Below are 17194 nucleotides of genomic sequence, written 5' to 3' on the forward strand. Positions count from 1 at the left end.
CTCAATATGCCATACATATAACCAATAATTAGTCTGATAAATACTCTCTTTACGGAGTTGACTCATATGAAGACCATCTTGGTCACACTAAAGTATACAGAACTACACACACACACACACACACACACACACACACACAAGTTCACATATAAATCTGAACAAGCTCTGTGGATTGTACCCATGTCCATTTTCTCACTTTGTTATTGTACTATAGTTATGCAAGATGTCCAACAGTGGGGGAGATGGGGGAAAGGGTACACAGTGGAGGGTGCATGGGACCTCCCTGTACATCACCCTGCAACTTCCTGTGAGTCTATAATTATTTCAAAATAAAAAGGTGTTCTAATGAGGGTGTAGAGAAATGGATGTTCTTGCTAGTAGTAAACAGTACAATATGCTAACAATATGCAATATGTAATGAAAGATTCTAAGGATGTTATATCCTTTAATCTAATAAACTTACTTCTACAAATTTATCCTTAGTGTTTACTTGGACACAAAGCCCCAAAGACAGATGCAGGTAGTCCATCACAGCTTATATGTGTATATAACAGAAAACAAACTATCCAGTAGTAGGAGACTGGCCTAACAAATGAGGGTATATCTAAAAAGTAAAATACTATGCAAATCTTCAGACTGATAATGTAATGTATGAGACAGAAAGTTATTTGTTACATGATTTGAGAAATGATTCCAAGATAGGTATAGCATCTGATTTTTAAAGACATGTAGTATAGGCATCTATGTGTTGTAGATGCATACAAAAATGCCTAGGTCAATGCCAAATTTTAGGAATTATCTCAGGTTGGTGAAATTAAGAGTTTGTTTTTTTTTCCATTTTCAGAGATAGGGTCTCTTTTTTTAGCGCCATCTGCTTGCGGCGCTGCCTCTTGCTCCTCCCCACCACCGCTGCTGCCCTGAGTCACTGCCTGCACAGCTCCAGCCGCCTGGCTTCCCATACTAGCCACTGATATTTGGAGTTCTTACAACATGGCAGACAATGACAACCTGCCTAGCTAGGGTAGTTAAAAGAGGAGTGAATGCTCTCAAAAACCTGCAAGTTAAAGGTGCACAGATAGAAGCCAAATTCTATGAGGAAGTTCACGATCTTGAAAGGAAGTATGCTGTTCTCTATCAGCCTCTATTTGATAAGCAATCTGAGATTATTAATACAATTTATGAACCTACAGAGGAAGAATGTGAATGGAAACCAGATGAAGAAGATAAGATTTCAGAGGAGTTGAAAGAAAAGGCCAAGACTGAAGATGAGAAAAACGATGAAGAAAAAGAAGACCCCAAAGGAATTCCTGAATTTTTGGTTACCTGTTTTTAAGAATGTTGACTTGCCCAGTGATATGCTTCAGGAACATGATGAACCTATTCTGAAGCATGTGAAAGATACTAAAGTGAAGTTCTCAGATGCTGGCCAGCCTATGAGTTTTGTCTTAGAATTTCACTTTGAACCCAGTGAATATTTTACAAATGAAGTGCTGACAAAGACATATAGGATGAGGTTAGAACCAGAACCAGATGATTCTGATCCCTTTTCCTTTGATGGACAAGAAATTATGGGTTGTACAGGGGGCCACATAGACTGGAAAAAAGGAAAGAATGCCATTTTGAAAACCATTAAGCAGCAGCAGAAACACAAGGGACATGGGACAATTCGTATTGTGACTAAAACAGTTTCCAATGACTCAAATCTTTAATTTTCTTGCCCCTCCTGAAGTTCCTGAGAGTGGAGATCTGGATGATGATGCTGAAGCTATCCTTGCTGCAGATTTCAAAATTGGTCACTTTTTACGTGAGCAAACAATCCCAAGATCGGTGTTATAGTTTACTGGAGAAGCGAAGATGATGATGATGAGTATGATGAAGAAGGTGAAGAAGCAGATGAGGAAGAGGAGGACAAAGGAGATGAGGAAAATGATCCAGACTATGACCCAAAGAAGGATCAAAACCCAGCAGAGTGCAAGCAGCAGTGAAGCAGGATATATGTGGCCTTGAGGATAACCTGCACTGTCCTAGCCTAAACACAACTCTTACTTACTGCCTTATGTTTTTGTATTTTCTTGGTAGACTGGGTAATTTTTGTTTTAAAGGACAGGAAACTGATATTTTAAAGACCAATCTGTTCTACCTAGCATTTTCACTAGTTTTTCTGCCAGGTATGTTGAATGCACAAATTCTGTCACACATGTTCATTCGCTGCTACATAATGTGGTTCTTCTGGAATATTTTTATATAGCTCTTGGAGTACAGCTATGAAAATTAACAACTGTTAAAGGAAACACTTTTTTTTTTCGTAATTTTTTCCTTGAAGAACCAAAGTATTTTTTCTGCTGTTTGTTGAATAGGGTTAAGTCTGCTTGGATTAGCTGTGCCTTTCATTACTTTGTTACAGAAATGCAGAGACTTGTACTAAGACAACTCATCGTTTAAAAAAAAAAAAAACTGGCATGCCAGTCGCGGTGGCTCACGCCTGCAATCCTAGCACTTTGGGAGGCTGAGGCAGGCAGATCACCTGAGGTCAGGAGTTCAACATCAGCCTGACCAACATGGTGAAACCCCGTCTCTACTAAAACACAAAAATTAGCCAGGCATGATGGCGGGTGCCTGTAATCCCAGCTACTCAGGAGGCTGAGACGGGAGAATCACTTGAACCCGGGAGACGGTGGTTGCAGTGAGCTGAGATCGTGCCACTGCACTCCAACCTGGGTGGCTGAGCAAGACTCGTCTGAAAGAAAAAAAAATTGGCAAGACAACTATATGGTTAAGAATTTAAGAACTTCCAGTATGACCACACCCAATAACTATTAGATTGTTAATGGATTATTGTGTTATAGGTGACATAGTTAACTGTAAAGTACCCTGACTCAGTATAGTTACTGGTACCACAGTGAGGTGAATAAAACAGGATTTTGCAGAAGTTAGCCTGAATTTCACTGTACTTTTAAATTTAACCTCCATTAACTAAGCATCTTTTCTTTGTGGTAGGGTCTACCTTCTGCTTCCCTGGAAAGGATGAACTTACATCATTTGACAAGACCTGTTTTCAAGTTATTTGTTGTTTGTTTGCTTGTTTTTGTAGCCTAAAATAAAAATTTCAAATACAATTTTAGTTCTTACAAGATGTCTTAATTTTGTACCAATTCAGGTAGAAGCAGAGGCCTAGCTTGAATTAAGGGTTATACTCAGTTTTTACCACATTATTGAAAAGGGTACCACCTTTGGAAAGAGATACTATACTAATAAGCAAGTGTAAAAAAAAAGAAAAAAAGAAGAAGAAAATCTTCAGTGATACGATGCTTTAAAAAAAAAAATTAAAGTTCATTTTCTTTGGGGTAGAGCTAGAGAGAAGGCCCCAAGCTTCTGTGGTTTCTTCTAATTCTTATTGCTTGAAGTAAGAGTATGTCACTTACCCATGCTTCTGTTTACTATGTATTAAAATGTGTAGTACTGTTTACTTAACTACCTCATGGATGTGTTAAGGCATATTCAGTTAAATCTCATAAAATGTTTCTCATTCTCATTAAAAGCTCAAATTTTGGGCCTATTTGTAATGCCAGTGTTGACACTCAGCATTTTGTTCACACCATGCTTTGATAACTAAACTGGAAAACAGTTATCAACTAAACTATCAGTTAGTGATCTTTGTGTGGCTTCTATATATATTATTATATATAATTATTATATTATATATATATATATATTGGAGATAGAGTCTCTCTCTCTGTTGCCCAGGCTGGAGTGCAGTGGTGCGATCTCAGCTCACTGCAACCTCCACCACCCGGGTTCAAGCGATTCTCCTGCCTCAGCCTACTGAGTAGCTGGGATTACAGGCACGTACCACCACGCCCAGCTAATTTTTGTATTTTTAGTAGAGATGGGGTTTCACCATGTTGGCCAGGATGGTCTTGATCGCTCGACCTCGTAATCTGCCTGCCTCAGCCTCCCAAAGTGCTGGGATTACAGGCGTGAGCCACTGCGCCTGGCCAATGTGGCTCCTATTTTTATAGAAGTGGATGGATGCACTATTTCACAAGGTCCAACAATTTTTTTCTGTATGACTGCATAGTAGTAAATACTACAGAGATAGCACATAGTATTGTAGTCATGAGATTAAAGTGGAGATAAGACTATTTTTGACAAAAGATGCCATTAAATTTCAGACTGTAGTGCCACATTTACAATACCTCAGGCTAATTACTGTTAATTTTGAGGCAACTTTCTTTTGACGATGGCGAGGGTGGACTATTGGATTGTCATTAGAGGAAGGTCTAGATTTCCTGCTCTTAACAAAATTACACTGAATTCATTTTTAGAGGTGATGAAACTTCCTTTTTGAGAAGTTAGTGTTCAGGTCTTGGAATGTGAACACATTGTTTGTAATGCTATCCATTCCTCTCCTGAGATTTTAACTTACTACTGGAAATCCTTAACCAATGATAATAGCTTTGTTCTCTTTATTTGCAAAATGATTTCCTTTGCTTTGATTAGACACTCTGTTTTTTTGTTTGTTTGTTTTGTTTTGGTAGCCGTAGTTCATCTAAATGCAGCTTTTTCTGAACTTTAAAGATAGAATCCCATTTTTTTTTTTTTTTTTTTTTTTTTTTTGAGACAGAGTCTTGCTCTGTTGCCCAGGCTGGAGTGCAGTGGCACCATCTCGGCTCACCACAACCTCCGCCTCACGGGTTCAAGCAATTCTCCTGCCTCAGCCTCCCAAGTAGCTGGGATTACAGCTGCCCGCCACCACACCCGGCTAGTTTTTATATATTTAGTAGAGATGGGGTTCCACCATGTTAGCCAGGCTGGTCTTGAACTGATGTCAGGTGATTCACCCGCCTCAGCCTCCCAAAGTGCTGGGATTACAGGCATGAGCCACTGTGTGTGGCCAGAATCCCATTTTTAATGAACTGAGGTAGCAAAATAATCTTTTTCATTCTTTTAGGAAACAGCTATTGCCAAAGTGAAGGTGTCGATAATACCTAGTCTTGTTATATAATGGGGATGTGGTTTGCAGAAGAATTTTCTTTATAAAATTGAAGTTTCAAGGGATATCAGTGTTTATGCCATTTTTCCAGTTCCAAAATTATTCCATTCCATTCTAGAAATCTGAAGTATGTAACTTGAAATCCTTAATAAAATTTGGATTCAATTAAAAAAAAAAAAAAGATGGAATTTCAATATGTTGCCCAGGCTGGACTTGAACTCCTGAGCTCAAAGAATTCTCCTACCTCAGCCTTCTGAGTAGCTGGGACTACAGGTGCACACCAACATGTAATTTTGTTTTTATGTTTTATTTTTACTTATCTGCATTTTCTAATTTTTGTGAGCAATTATACTGTGTGTACTAAAGAAACAAACACTTTAAAAGCTAAATTATTTTTAAATACTTATTAAAATATTTAATAAATACATATTAAAATAAGTATTTAAATACTTATAAAATATTAAAATATTTAAAAATACGTGACAATTTTACTTTGCTTTATATCATTTACAAAGCATATTTTCACACAACCAGACATCATCCTATTATCTCTACAAAGTTATATTTTTGTTTTATAGAAAATAAATCTTAATCAGATAATCTGAGCTGAAGTCACCCTCACAAAAGGAAAAGTGACCTAGCAATCTAGGTAACCAAATCTACAGAAAAATTTCTTACTTACAGCTCCGAAGTTTCAATATATTTTGCAGTTCCTTCAATAGTGTTACAATATTCTGTGGCAAATTTGGTAATAAGTTGGAGTAAAGTAGCACTTTTATCATCCACGGGTTCACCGTAGCTATTTAGAAGAGACTGATACTGAGCAGCTAGAACATTTATTCTTGTTTTCAACTCTGGTAAACAATCTCTGATGTGATGCATCAGTAACCTAAAAAAGGTTAGAAAGGAAGGATTTAAAAGTAAAATTGTATATTCTAAAGCCCTAAACAAGTCAAATTTTTACAATGGGGCAAACCTATCAAATAATTCGTCCTGGCAAATGTGATACTGTGAAATATATATTTGGTCTTTGTCTTCATTTCCTGGCAGTCAGCTCCTAAAATCCTTGGACTCTCCAAGAGCATTAAGGGTGTTTAGAGTGTCTCTGCATGCTAATGAGATGACTGGTGGCTGGGGGTCCCTAGATAGTTCAGGATGGGAGCTGGTCACCAGAACAGCCTCAGAAGAGAGGAGAGAGGCCAGACGTTGAGCTGATCACCAATGGCCAATGAAGCTTCCATAAAAACTCAAAAGGACACAGTTCATGGAGTCTTCAGAGAGTTGAACACATGAAGGTTCCTGGAGTGTGGCGTGCCCAGAGAGGGCACGGAAGCTCCACATTCCTTCCCACATGCCCAGCCCTGTGCATCTCTTCATCTGGCTATTTATCTATATCCTTTGTAATATGCTTTACAGTAAGTGGGTATATGCTAAGTAGTGTTTCCCTGACCTCTGTGAGCCACTCTAACAAATTCTTCAAACATGAAAGGGGATCATGGGTACCCTGACTTATAGCCCGTCAGTCAGAAACACAGGCTACAACCTGTGCTTATAACTGGCATCTGACTTGGGGGCAGTCTTGTGGGACTGAACCCTCAACCTGTGGGAGCTGACACTATCTCCAGGTAAATAGTGTTAGCATTGAATTAAAGGACATTCAGCTAGAATCCCCTGGAGAATTCCTTGCTTGATGTATGGGGGAAACTCCCCATATATCTGCTCTCAGAAGCATTCTTTGCCATACTGATTAACTGTGTGTGAAAAGGAAAAAAACAATTTTGATTGTTTTTTCCTAAATAATAAAAGCAAGGAAAAAATGCAAATTATTTTCATATTACTGCAATTACCACAGAGAAAATAAGCCACCCAATCAATTCTTCCTATATAATTTTGGTTTCATTGACTTGTCATTTACAATTGGTACCCAGCAAAGTGAAAATCAACCTTATTAAGATCCAAGTCTATCAGTCTTTAGGGAATAAGATAAAAGTAAGAGAAAATGGCTTCCACTTCAGTCATTTATAAATCATCTAGAAAGGTCTTCTAGTCCCCGCACATCAGTGGGTATTCAGAATCCAACGTATAGTTATTTCTACAGTGAATAGAAATAAAAGACATTCTATTTCTTTGTTTTTCCATCTCCCTTTCCTGGTAAATAAAACACATTCTAAGTTAAGAATAGATAATGTGAAAATTACAAATTTTAATCAGTTCCTGAAATGCAAAGTGGAAATGAAGTCATCTCTAGTTCTAGCCACAAAACTAAATTAACTGTCAAAATTTTCATAATTAAAACATTTTAAAATCACTTGAACATTCATTCTAGACTACATGATGATGTAATGTCAACCACCCCAATAAAAACAGAGACATCTACTCTTCAGGAACCTACTATATAAGAAACCATAAGTGAAGCTGTTAGGAACAGTATGAAAATGTAAGGAACTGAAAATGAACCCTCTCAGACACCAATTGGTAAAAACAAACACATCTCATTTCCAAAAGGTAAAAAAATTACCTGTTTAGAGTCCTAGCAAGATACTTTGTTCCATTTCTATTGGCCAGAGATGGATATTTCTTTTGAAGAAAAGCATACTCATCACGGATTGAATCAGTTACACTCTTCTTGTTGTTAATATCTAGCTGGCTCCTGAGGTTGAAAAAATAACGAAACTATTCAGCTTAACTGTTGTCCTCTTCCTACCTTAGATGATGACAGCACCAGGCATTGTTCTCTAATACCTGACAGGGACTGTTTTATTTAATTCTCACAATAATTTTATGTGGCAGGTATTATTACCCCATTGTATAGCAAGGAACTGAGGCACACAAAAACTAACTTACCCCAGGTCACACTAACTGGCATAGCCAAGACTTGAACTAAGTGAATTGTAAGTAACTAGTGCCTAAATAGAGTAGGCCTCATTATTACCATTAACTATAGACAAAAACAATAAGTAACAGGTATAGAGACAGGTATAAAAATATAAGAGTATCTTAGTCAACTGTATATTTTATCCATGGACAGGGAACTAATTTCTCCCAAAAATAATTAAGTTAACTTGAAGAACAATCATCTACAAACAATGAACAGTGTTACGCCACCTCCTTACCTGAAAAAGGAGACAGCTGGAATTGGGAGTGGGGATGGGAGAATGACAGTGGGGATGGGAGAATGACAGTAGGGTTGGAATGGAAGGACATTAAAATAGAAGCAGACAACTGGAATGGATCTTATGTATCAGGCAGTAAAAACATTTTCATTTTCTAAAGGCTTGAGACCCAAAGACATTAGGTGTCATTTAAACCTACGTTGTATCTAGTTTATGTAAGAACTAGGACTATAACTCAGATTTCATGATAATTTCAGTGTTTCCTACCATATGAAGGCTTTGGACTAAAAGAGATATTCATCCGAATCCAGCTCTTTCACTACCCACGTGACTTGGTTAAATGTATAACCTGAGGTTTCTGATTTTAAAATAGACATCAACACCTACCTCAAGGGATGCTGTGAGGATTCCAAGAGATACCATTTGCAAATTGCTCACAGTAGAGTGTCTAAAACGTAATTAGACACTTAATAATAATTTCCTTTTCCCGATTTTTAATACCAACTATTTATAATTAGGATACCTTAAATAAAATTTCTCCAAGTCACATCCTGGCAATTACACAGAATCACTAATGCTAGGGATTAAACCAATCGATTAAAATCTTGTCACCTTTAATTAGACACTCAATACTAGTTTCCTTTTCCCAGTTTTTAATACCAACGATTTATAAATTAGGATACCTTTAATAAAATTTCTCCAAGTCACATATATCCTGGCAATTACACAGAAGAATCACTAATGCCAGGGATTAAACCAATCTATTAAAATCCTGCCACCTTAAACTCTTTCTCGATTGGGTGCACATTAGATAATTTTTCCCTTACCCAGTACCTCCTCATACATAGCTTAACATGATAGGCAAGAATTCTTAAAGCCTGGCTATTACAACATTTCTTCCATTTTGTGGTATTGCTTACTTTAGAAACATTTTCCAGTAAAAATGTCTACGGGGCAGGCACAGTGGCTCATGCCTGTAATCCCAGCACCTGGGAAACCAAGGTTGGAGGATTGCTTGAGCCCAGGAAGTCGAGACAAGCCTCGGCAACATGGCAAGACCTCGTCACTACAAAAAAATTTAAAATTAGCCAGGTGTGGTGATACACACCTGTAGTCTCAGCTACTTGAAAGGCTGAAGTGGAAGGATCACTTGAGCCCAGAGGTTGAGGCTACAATGAGCCACAATCACGCCACTGCATTCCAGCCTAGGCAACAGAGAGAGACCCTATTTCAAAAAAAAAAAAAAAATTCTCTCTCTTTTCTCCCTTTAGGGCAATGGATTCTTTAGCAATACCAAGATCATAATAAAAGGGAGAAAATATATAGTACAGTATCACATTTCAAACAGATTTTAGAAATTCAGACTTGCTCTGAAGTGAGAATGCTACCAATTCTTATCCCATTCTAACTGCTAACCTGTTAACTACTCCAATTATTCCAAGTTTGACTGGAATAACCCTTCCCATCAATACATCCATGGCATCAGTACCCGCATCCATGAGATCAAGTTTAGTGATTACAGCTAGGGTTCTGCGACCTGGTAAATGCAAAAAGAAAAAAGGGCAAAGAAAAGAAAGAAAGAAAATGATCCATTAAACAAAACTATTTAGTGTTAATAAAGGAAAACCCTCATATATAATCCCACTTAGTATTATCTCTGTCATCATTTTGGTAATGACTTACTTACCAGTGCTTTTTTAAAAATAATGTTAAACATTGTGTACAATTTTTTAAAACATTTTTGCCGGGCACGGTGGCTCAGGCCTGTAATTCTAGCAGTTTGGGAGGCCAAGGCGGGCGGATCACCTGAGATCAGGAGTTCGAGACCAGCCTAACATGGTAAAACCCCATCTCTACTAAAAATACAAAAATTAGCCAGGCATAGTGGCAGATGCCTGTAATCCCAGCTGCTCGGGACGCTGAAGCAGGAGAATTGCTTGAACCCGGGAGGCAGAGGTTGCAGTGAGCTGAGATCGTGCCATTGCACTTCGGCCTGGGTGACAGAGCAAGACTCCGTCTAAAATATATATATATACTATATATATAAAATATATATAGTGATATATAAAATATAGTGTATATATATAAAATATATATAGTATATATATCGTATATATAATATATAGTATATATAAAATATATATAGTATATATGTAATGTATATATATATAAAATTTTTTTCACATGTAATTTTTTGTTGACTCTTAGGGCTATTTTGTAAGCATTTCAAAAATCTGTATAAAATTTACATCCAGGTGATATGGCCCATGCCTGTAATCCCAACACTTTGGAAGGCCAAGGCGGACAGATTGCTTGAGCCCAGCAGTTCGAGACCAGTCTGGGCAAAGTGGTGAAACTGTCTCTACAAAAAATAGAAAACTTAGCAGGGTGTGGTAGTCCTAGCTACAGGTGAGGCTGAGGTGGGAGAATCACCTGAGCCCAGGTCAAGGTTGCAGTGAGCCGTGATTGCACCACTGCACTCCAACCTGGGCAATAGAATGAGACCCTGTCTCAATAAACAAAAATTAAAATAAAAATATTTACTCTTTTTTGGTGTACAGTTCTAAGAGTTTTGACAAATGCCAAGAGATATGTCACAACCAACTCAAGACACTGCCGCCCCCCCTACCAAATTTTCTTATGCTAACCAATCAAACCAGTTTTCCGTTCCTAGTTTTGCCTTTTCTAGAATGTGTTATATAAACGAAATCAGATAGTACATAACCTTTTGAGTCTGGCTTCTTTCATTTAGCATAATGCATTTGAGATTCATCCGTGTTCTTGTATATTAATAGTCCATTCCTTTTTATTGCAGAGTAGTGTCCCATTGTATGGAATGTACTATACTTTAGTTTCACTCCCCATCTGAGAAATATGTGAGTTGTTTCTAGTTTTTGAAAATTATGAATAAAGCTGCTGTAGACATTTGCATATAGTTTTTTATATGAACACTGGTTCTCACTTAACATGGTTAAACACCTAGGAATGGGACTGCTAATTTAACTTTATAAGAAACTGCCAGACTGTTTCCCAAAATGACTACACCACTCCCACCAGCAACGTGTGAGAGTTCCAACTGCTCTGCATAGTGTACAATTTTACCTATGGTATTTTTCAGTTACAAGCATTTTTCTTTTTTTTGAGACATTGTCCTACTCTGTTGTCCAGGCTGAAATGCAGTGGTACAATCTCGGCTCACTGTAACCTTCGCCTCCACAGTTCAAGTGATTCTCATGTCTCAGCCTCCCCAGTAGCTGGGACTACAGGCATGCACCACCATGCCTGGCTACTTTTTGTATTTTTAGAGAGATGGGGTTTCACCATGTTGGCCAGGCTGCTCTGGAACTTCTGGCCTCAAGCGATCCGCTCACCTCAGCCTCCCAAAGTGCTGGGATTACAAGTGTGAGCCACCATGCCCAGCCTACAAGCATTTTTCTGTATTGCTACAAATCTACAAAATCATCCTTTTTAATTATTTCATATTTTATTATTGTAATTTACTTAATCTTTCCAACTGCTGGCCGTATTAAGTTGTTTCTAATTTTTTATACTATAAATAATACTGGGCCGGATTATTTCCTTATGATGTCTTACTAGATTATGATTAGTAATCAAGCCAGGTGCAGTGGCTCACTCTTGTAATCCCAACACTTTGGGAGACTGAGGTGGGGAGATCACTTGAGCCCAGGACTGCAAGTTTGCCGTGAGGCATGATTGTGCCACTGCACTCCAGGCCTGGGCAACAGAGTGAGACCCTACGTCCAAAAAAAAAAATTAGATTAAAAATATGACAATACCTATGGCTCAAGGGTCAGTTTAAAATAGAGTTTATACATATAAAATGCTTAACAGGTTTTTGTTTGTTTGTTTGTTTTTTTACGAAGGTCTGGCTCTGAGCCCAGGCAAGAGTGCAATGGCATGATCTCGTCTCACTGCAACCTCTGCCTCCCGGGCTCAAGCCACCCTCCCACCTCAGCATCCCAAGTAGCTAGGACCACAGCCCAGTGCCACCATACCCAGCTAATTGTTTTTTGGTTTTTTTTTTTAAATAGAGATGGGGCTCTCACTTTGCTGCCCAGGCTGGTCTCAAACTCCTGAGCTCAAGTGATCCACCCACCTTGGCCTCCCAAAGTGCTTGGTATTACGAGCATGAGCCACTGAGCCCAGTCTACTTTAAATAATAAAAATAAAATGTAAATAAACTCTTTGATATAGTTTATCTTTTAATTTAACTGAAATGAACATTATTTACTCAAGTGGTAAAAAAGAGTTTCTTAAAAACTTGAAATATAAAATATTGGGGCCAAGCACGGTGGCTCACGCCTGTAATCCCAGCACTTTGGGAGGCCGAGGCGGGCGGATCACGAGGTCAGGAGATCGAGACCATCCTAGCTAACACGGTGAAACCCCGTCTCTACTAAAAATACAAAAAATTAGCCAGGCGTGGTGGCAGGCGCCTGTAGTCCCAGCTACTCAGGAGGCTGAGGCAGGAGAATGGCGTGAACCCAGGAGGCAGAGCTTGCAGTGAACTGAGATCGCGCCACTGCACTCCAGCCTGGGAGACAGAGCAAGACTCCATCTCAAAAAAAAAAAAAAAAAAAAATTGTTAAAGTGACCCTGCTTATGGGAATTTTTATTGGCAGATTGGCAGTCTTAGCACTATTTCCTATCAAATTTTTATTGGAAATTATTCTTCAAAGCAGGCAAAGAAAAACATGACACAACCTTCAGACCCTCTGAATAGTAAGGTGAAAAAAATGGTTTCTATATGAGGCCATGCATACATTTGTTAGCAACAATAGTAACCACTCTCTTACAAGCTAGCATTTTCTATATACTATGAGATGTGCACTACATCATTAGTCAAGCATCAGTGACCCACAGTATGAACTAATCCTTGGGGCTAAAATGCTTCATGAAAGGATTTTACCTTCATTTCTAAAAATCCCCTGTGCCTTGAGCATGTCTAAATATTTTCTACCTCTGCAGAATGTAGATACCATAATTCTCTACTGTACCATAATAATCTACAATGATTACCTACTGTGTTTTGGTTTTTTTTTAACAGACAGAGTCTATGTTGCCCGGGCTGACTTTGAACTCCTGGCCTCACGCAATGCTCCCATCTCAGCCTTCTGAGTAGCTGGGACCGCAGGCACATGTGACCACACCTGGCTATGTTATTTATTCTTAAAAGTCAACTATTCAAATACCTAGGTCACAAAACAAGAAATCCTTTTTGCAAAGCCACTGTATTATTTTTAAATTATTAGGTAACCATTACAAATAAAGATGTAAAATATTTTCGCCTAGTCTGTATAGCAACTTAATAACCTTATTTTCCATCAGAATTTCTATTTTTATAAACAAAAATAGGAAAGCATTATCTTTTAAATTTGTATTCACAACTAGAGATACTGTTTTTAAAGAGAAAAATTCCTTTCTCAAGGGTAGATTTACCATTGTAAAATAAGCATCTCATTAAATTAACATCTGTCCTTACCATCTGGATCTACCTCTCTTGAAATTTTAAGTGCCTCTGATGTTGCCATATCTGTATTAGCAGCAGTGACAGCGAGGATAATGGAATTAGGATTACTGATGAACCGAAGAATGAGCTCTCTGATTTGAAGCTCAATATCCTTAGGTTGATCACCTACAGGCACCTAAACCAAACAGAGATGAGCAAGGAACTAATAATTAAAAATCAACTCAGCTTTTTTACCCACATTTAATCGATAGAATATAGGTATATCCATTTACAAATAGTTAAAATAAAAATAAAGACATTACTAATATACTACAATGGTATTTATGAATCTGGTAATGTGTCAAGTCTCAAAGTGTAACTCTTGCAAATATCAAAAGTTGATTTAATACAATGCCATGTTAAGAACTGGTCAATGTTGATTGGCTAGATACAAATTCATTCACTCATTCATTCAATTACCAAGTGTTTACTGGCAGCCTACTCTATTTTAGGCACTTTTCTGAACGTGATTTCAGGTCATCTCAGATTATGTTACAGTAGTGAATTTTAAAAAGACCAAACTTTCTGCCTTCATAGAACTTATGTTTTAGTAATAACAGGCATATAATAAACAAAAACGTATATATAGTATACAGATGGTGGTAAGGGCTGTGGGAAAATAAGGCAGAACAGCGGGCTAGGGAATGATTAGAGATGATTTTTTTCTTTTTTTTTTGAGACAGGGTCTCACTCTATCACATAGGCTGGAGTGCAGTGGTGCGATCATAGCTCACTGTATCTTCGAACTCCTGGGCTCAAATGATCCTCCTGCCTCAGCCTCCCAAAGTGCTAGAACTACAAGCATAAGCCACTGCACCTGGCCATTAGGATTATGATTTTAATGTTTTAAATTGGATTATGTTTTTAAATAGAGTAATCAGGGAAACTTCACTGAGACAACTGACACTTAAGAGAAGGAGCAGAAATTAAGCCAATAAGGGAGAGATAACATACAGACATCCGGGGGAAGAACATTCCAAAGAGAGTGGACAATAAGGGCAGGAGGCTGAAGCAAGAGGAGTTAGGAGAAGAATAGGGACGTAACAAGTAGATATTTTAGACCTCTGTAATAACTTGGGCTTTTAGTGAAATGGGAGAGGTTTTAAGTCAAGGAATGACAAGGAACTGGAGAGGTTTTGAGCCAAGAAATGACACAATCGAATTTTCACTTTAATCGTATCACTGTCTACTAAGATGAGATCACGAGGACGACCTATTATTTATTATTGTGCAGTAATCCAGGTAGCATGATAGTGGCTAGATCAGGACAGTAAATATGAATTTATAAAACACGATTGAGTTCTGGATACACTGTAAAGGTAGGAAGAGCCAAGAGGATTTGCTGGCAGGAAGTGGGATGTGGGATAAATTAGTGTCAAGGATGACTACAAACTCTGGCTAAGCAATTGGTAGAATGGAGTTGCCATTTATTTATTTATTTAGAGACAGGGTCTCACTCTGTTGGCCAGGTTGGAGTGCAGTGATGCAATCATAGCTCACTGTAGCCTCAAATTCCTAGGCTCAAGCAATCCTCTTGCCTCAGCTGGGACTACATGCATGCACCGCCATGCCCGACTAATTTTTGTATTTTTTGTAGAGACGTGGTCTTCCTATGTTGCCCAGGCTGGTCTCAAACTCCTGGGCTCAAAGAATTCCTCCCACCTTGATCTCCCAAAGTGCTGGGATTACAGGATAAGCCACCACGCCAAACAGAGATGGGCAAGGAACTCATAATTAAAAATCGACTCAGCTTTTTTATGAGTTGCCAATAAATGGCATGAGTTGCCATTTATTGCGATGGGGGAAGACTATAGAAGGACCAAATCTAGTTGAGGAACAGGTCAGGAATTCGGTATTAGAGTTTGAAATGTCTATTAGACATTTAAGTGTATATGTCGAATAGCAACTAGATATACAAGTCTGGAGATATTTGAATGCCGTCAATATACAGAGCCTTACGTAGTTAAAGCCATAAAATCTGATGAAATCATCAAAGGGAAAGTGTACCTAGAGAAAACAAGAGTTCCATAAACTGAGCTCTGGGGCACTTACTGTTTAGACATTGGGGAGATGAGAAGAAACAGCAAAAGAGACTGAAAAGGAGTGGCCAGTGAGACTGGAGATAAACCTGTAGAGTGTGGTATCCTGGAAGCCAAGTAAAGAAAGTGTTTCAAGGAGAAAGGAGGGCTCAACGTTATCAAATGCTGCTAACAGATCAAAGTGATTGCAAAAAGAAGCTGATTATTCTCATATGGGATGTCAATGAAGTGAAAACAACCTGACCAAATCTACAACTATTCCTTCCTTACCTTGGTCATTCCTGGCAAATCCACAAGTGTCAAATTGACAACGTTGGGTGAAAAAATCTTAAGATGAATTGGTTCAGGGCTTACTCCCTAGAAATAAATTTTAAAATGTATTAAAATTTCAATGAACTATGAAGTAATAAACTTCATTTCAAGTACATAGACATTAATGCTTTTAAAAATGAATTAAATCATGATTCCTAAAACTTTTTTTTTAACAATCAAAACCTGATGAAACACATGGGAAGTCAGCCATATTAACAGCTTATAATCCTACCTCTATCCCTGTATCATATTATATGTACATGTATTATATACCATGTATTATTTTACATTCTTTTCTCTTGATTATAAACATAAACTTTTCCTTTGTTTTTTTTTTTTTTTTTTTTTTTTTGAGACAAGGTCTCACTCTGTCACACAGGCTGGAGTGCAGTGGTGCAATCATGGCTCACTGCAGCCTCAAAATCCTGGGCTCAAGCAATCCTCTTGCCTTAGCCTCCTGAGTAGCTGGGACTACAAGGTGTGCACCACCATGTCCAGATAATTTCTTTTTTATATTTTGTAGAGACCGGGTATTACAATGTTGCCCAGGCTGGCATATGCCATTCCTTAAATATGTTTAATAGATTTAGTGCTGAATAAAAGAATAATGTATTCCTCACTATCCAAATTTATGAGGTTCCGAGTTCAGAGGGTAAGGCATAGATAACAAGTTGTCCAAATCAGCCTGGTTCCTGATCTTTGAATATCAAGTGGCAAGAATGTGTACAGTAAGAGATTCCTCAAGAAGTTTATCTAACTCTTTAATCTCTAGTAAGAATTTGGATAGTGAGAGATACGTGTATTTTCTCTCCTGCAGACTAAGAATACTGCGTAGGCTCCCTCCTCTTCACCACTGGCCCTCTACAAGTATTAGGATTGAATCAACTACACGTAAGAAGACACTTATGAGATGTTTATACCCTGTCTTTGTACATGCCCTTCTTTAGCCTTTAATATATCCTCTCTTCATCTGTTTAACCACCTTATGTTTTCCCTCATTAACCCACTGAAAATTCTGATTTCCCAGCAAGTTTTTAATATCCTTTACTCCACGTTCCCTATACAATTATATTTGCTATTTTAGATTACTCTGTGCTATTTTTCCATTATAAATACTCCAGTGTTCCAAAGCCAACAAATGTCACTATCTGGCATACCTACTTAGGTTGTGTATTTCTCAGGATCTTTATTGCCATGGCATTCCCCT

General features: G+C 38.0%; 1 protein-coding gene and 1 pseudogene across 9 annotated transcripts in view; one reads left to right on the plus strand and one right to left on the minus strand.

Annotated features, from left to right (window-relative positions):
• Positions 1-17194, minus strand: part of DNM1L (dynamin 1 like) — a 65089-nt gene that overhangs the window by 17370 nt on the left and 30525 nt on the right. For 8 of the 9 annotated variants that reach the window (XM_019038661.3, XM_019038665.3, XM_019038667.4 and 5 more), the window contains 5 exons: positions 15946-16032; positions 13610-13772; positions 9523-9643; positions 7512-7643; positions 5676-5882 (listed from right to left, as the gene is read on the minus strand). In XM_019038661.3, the coding sequence (XP_018894206.1) occupies positions 5676-5882; positions 7512-7643; positions 9523-9643; positions 13610-13772; positions 15946-16032 (710 nt within the window). The remainder of the gene's footprint in view (positions 1-5675; positions 5883-7511; positions 7644-9522; positions 9644-13609; positions 13773-15945; positions 16033-17194) is intronic. The other variant, XM_019038668.3, reaches the window with a different exon arrangement.
• LOC101146936 (nucleosome assembly protein 1-like 1) lies at positions 976-3073 on the plus strand (annotated as a pseudogene).

Source organism: Gorilla gorilla, chromosome 10 (genome assembly GCF_029281585.2).
Source record: "Gorilla gorilla gorilla isolate KB3781 chromosome 10, NHGRI_mGorGor1-v2.1_pri, whole genome shotgun sequence".
Taxonomy (NCBI): Eukaryota; Metazoa; Chordata; class Mammalia; order Primates; family Hominidae; genus Gorilla; species Gorilla gorilla.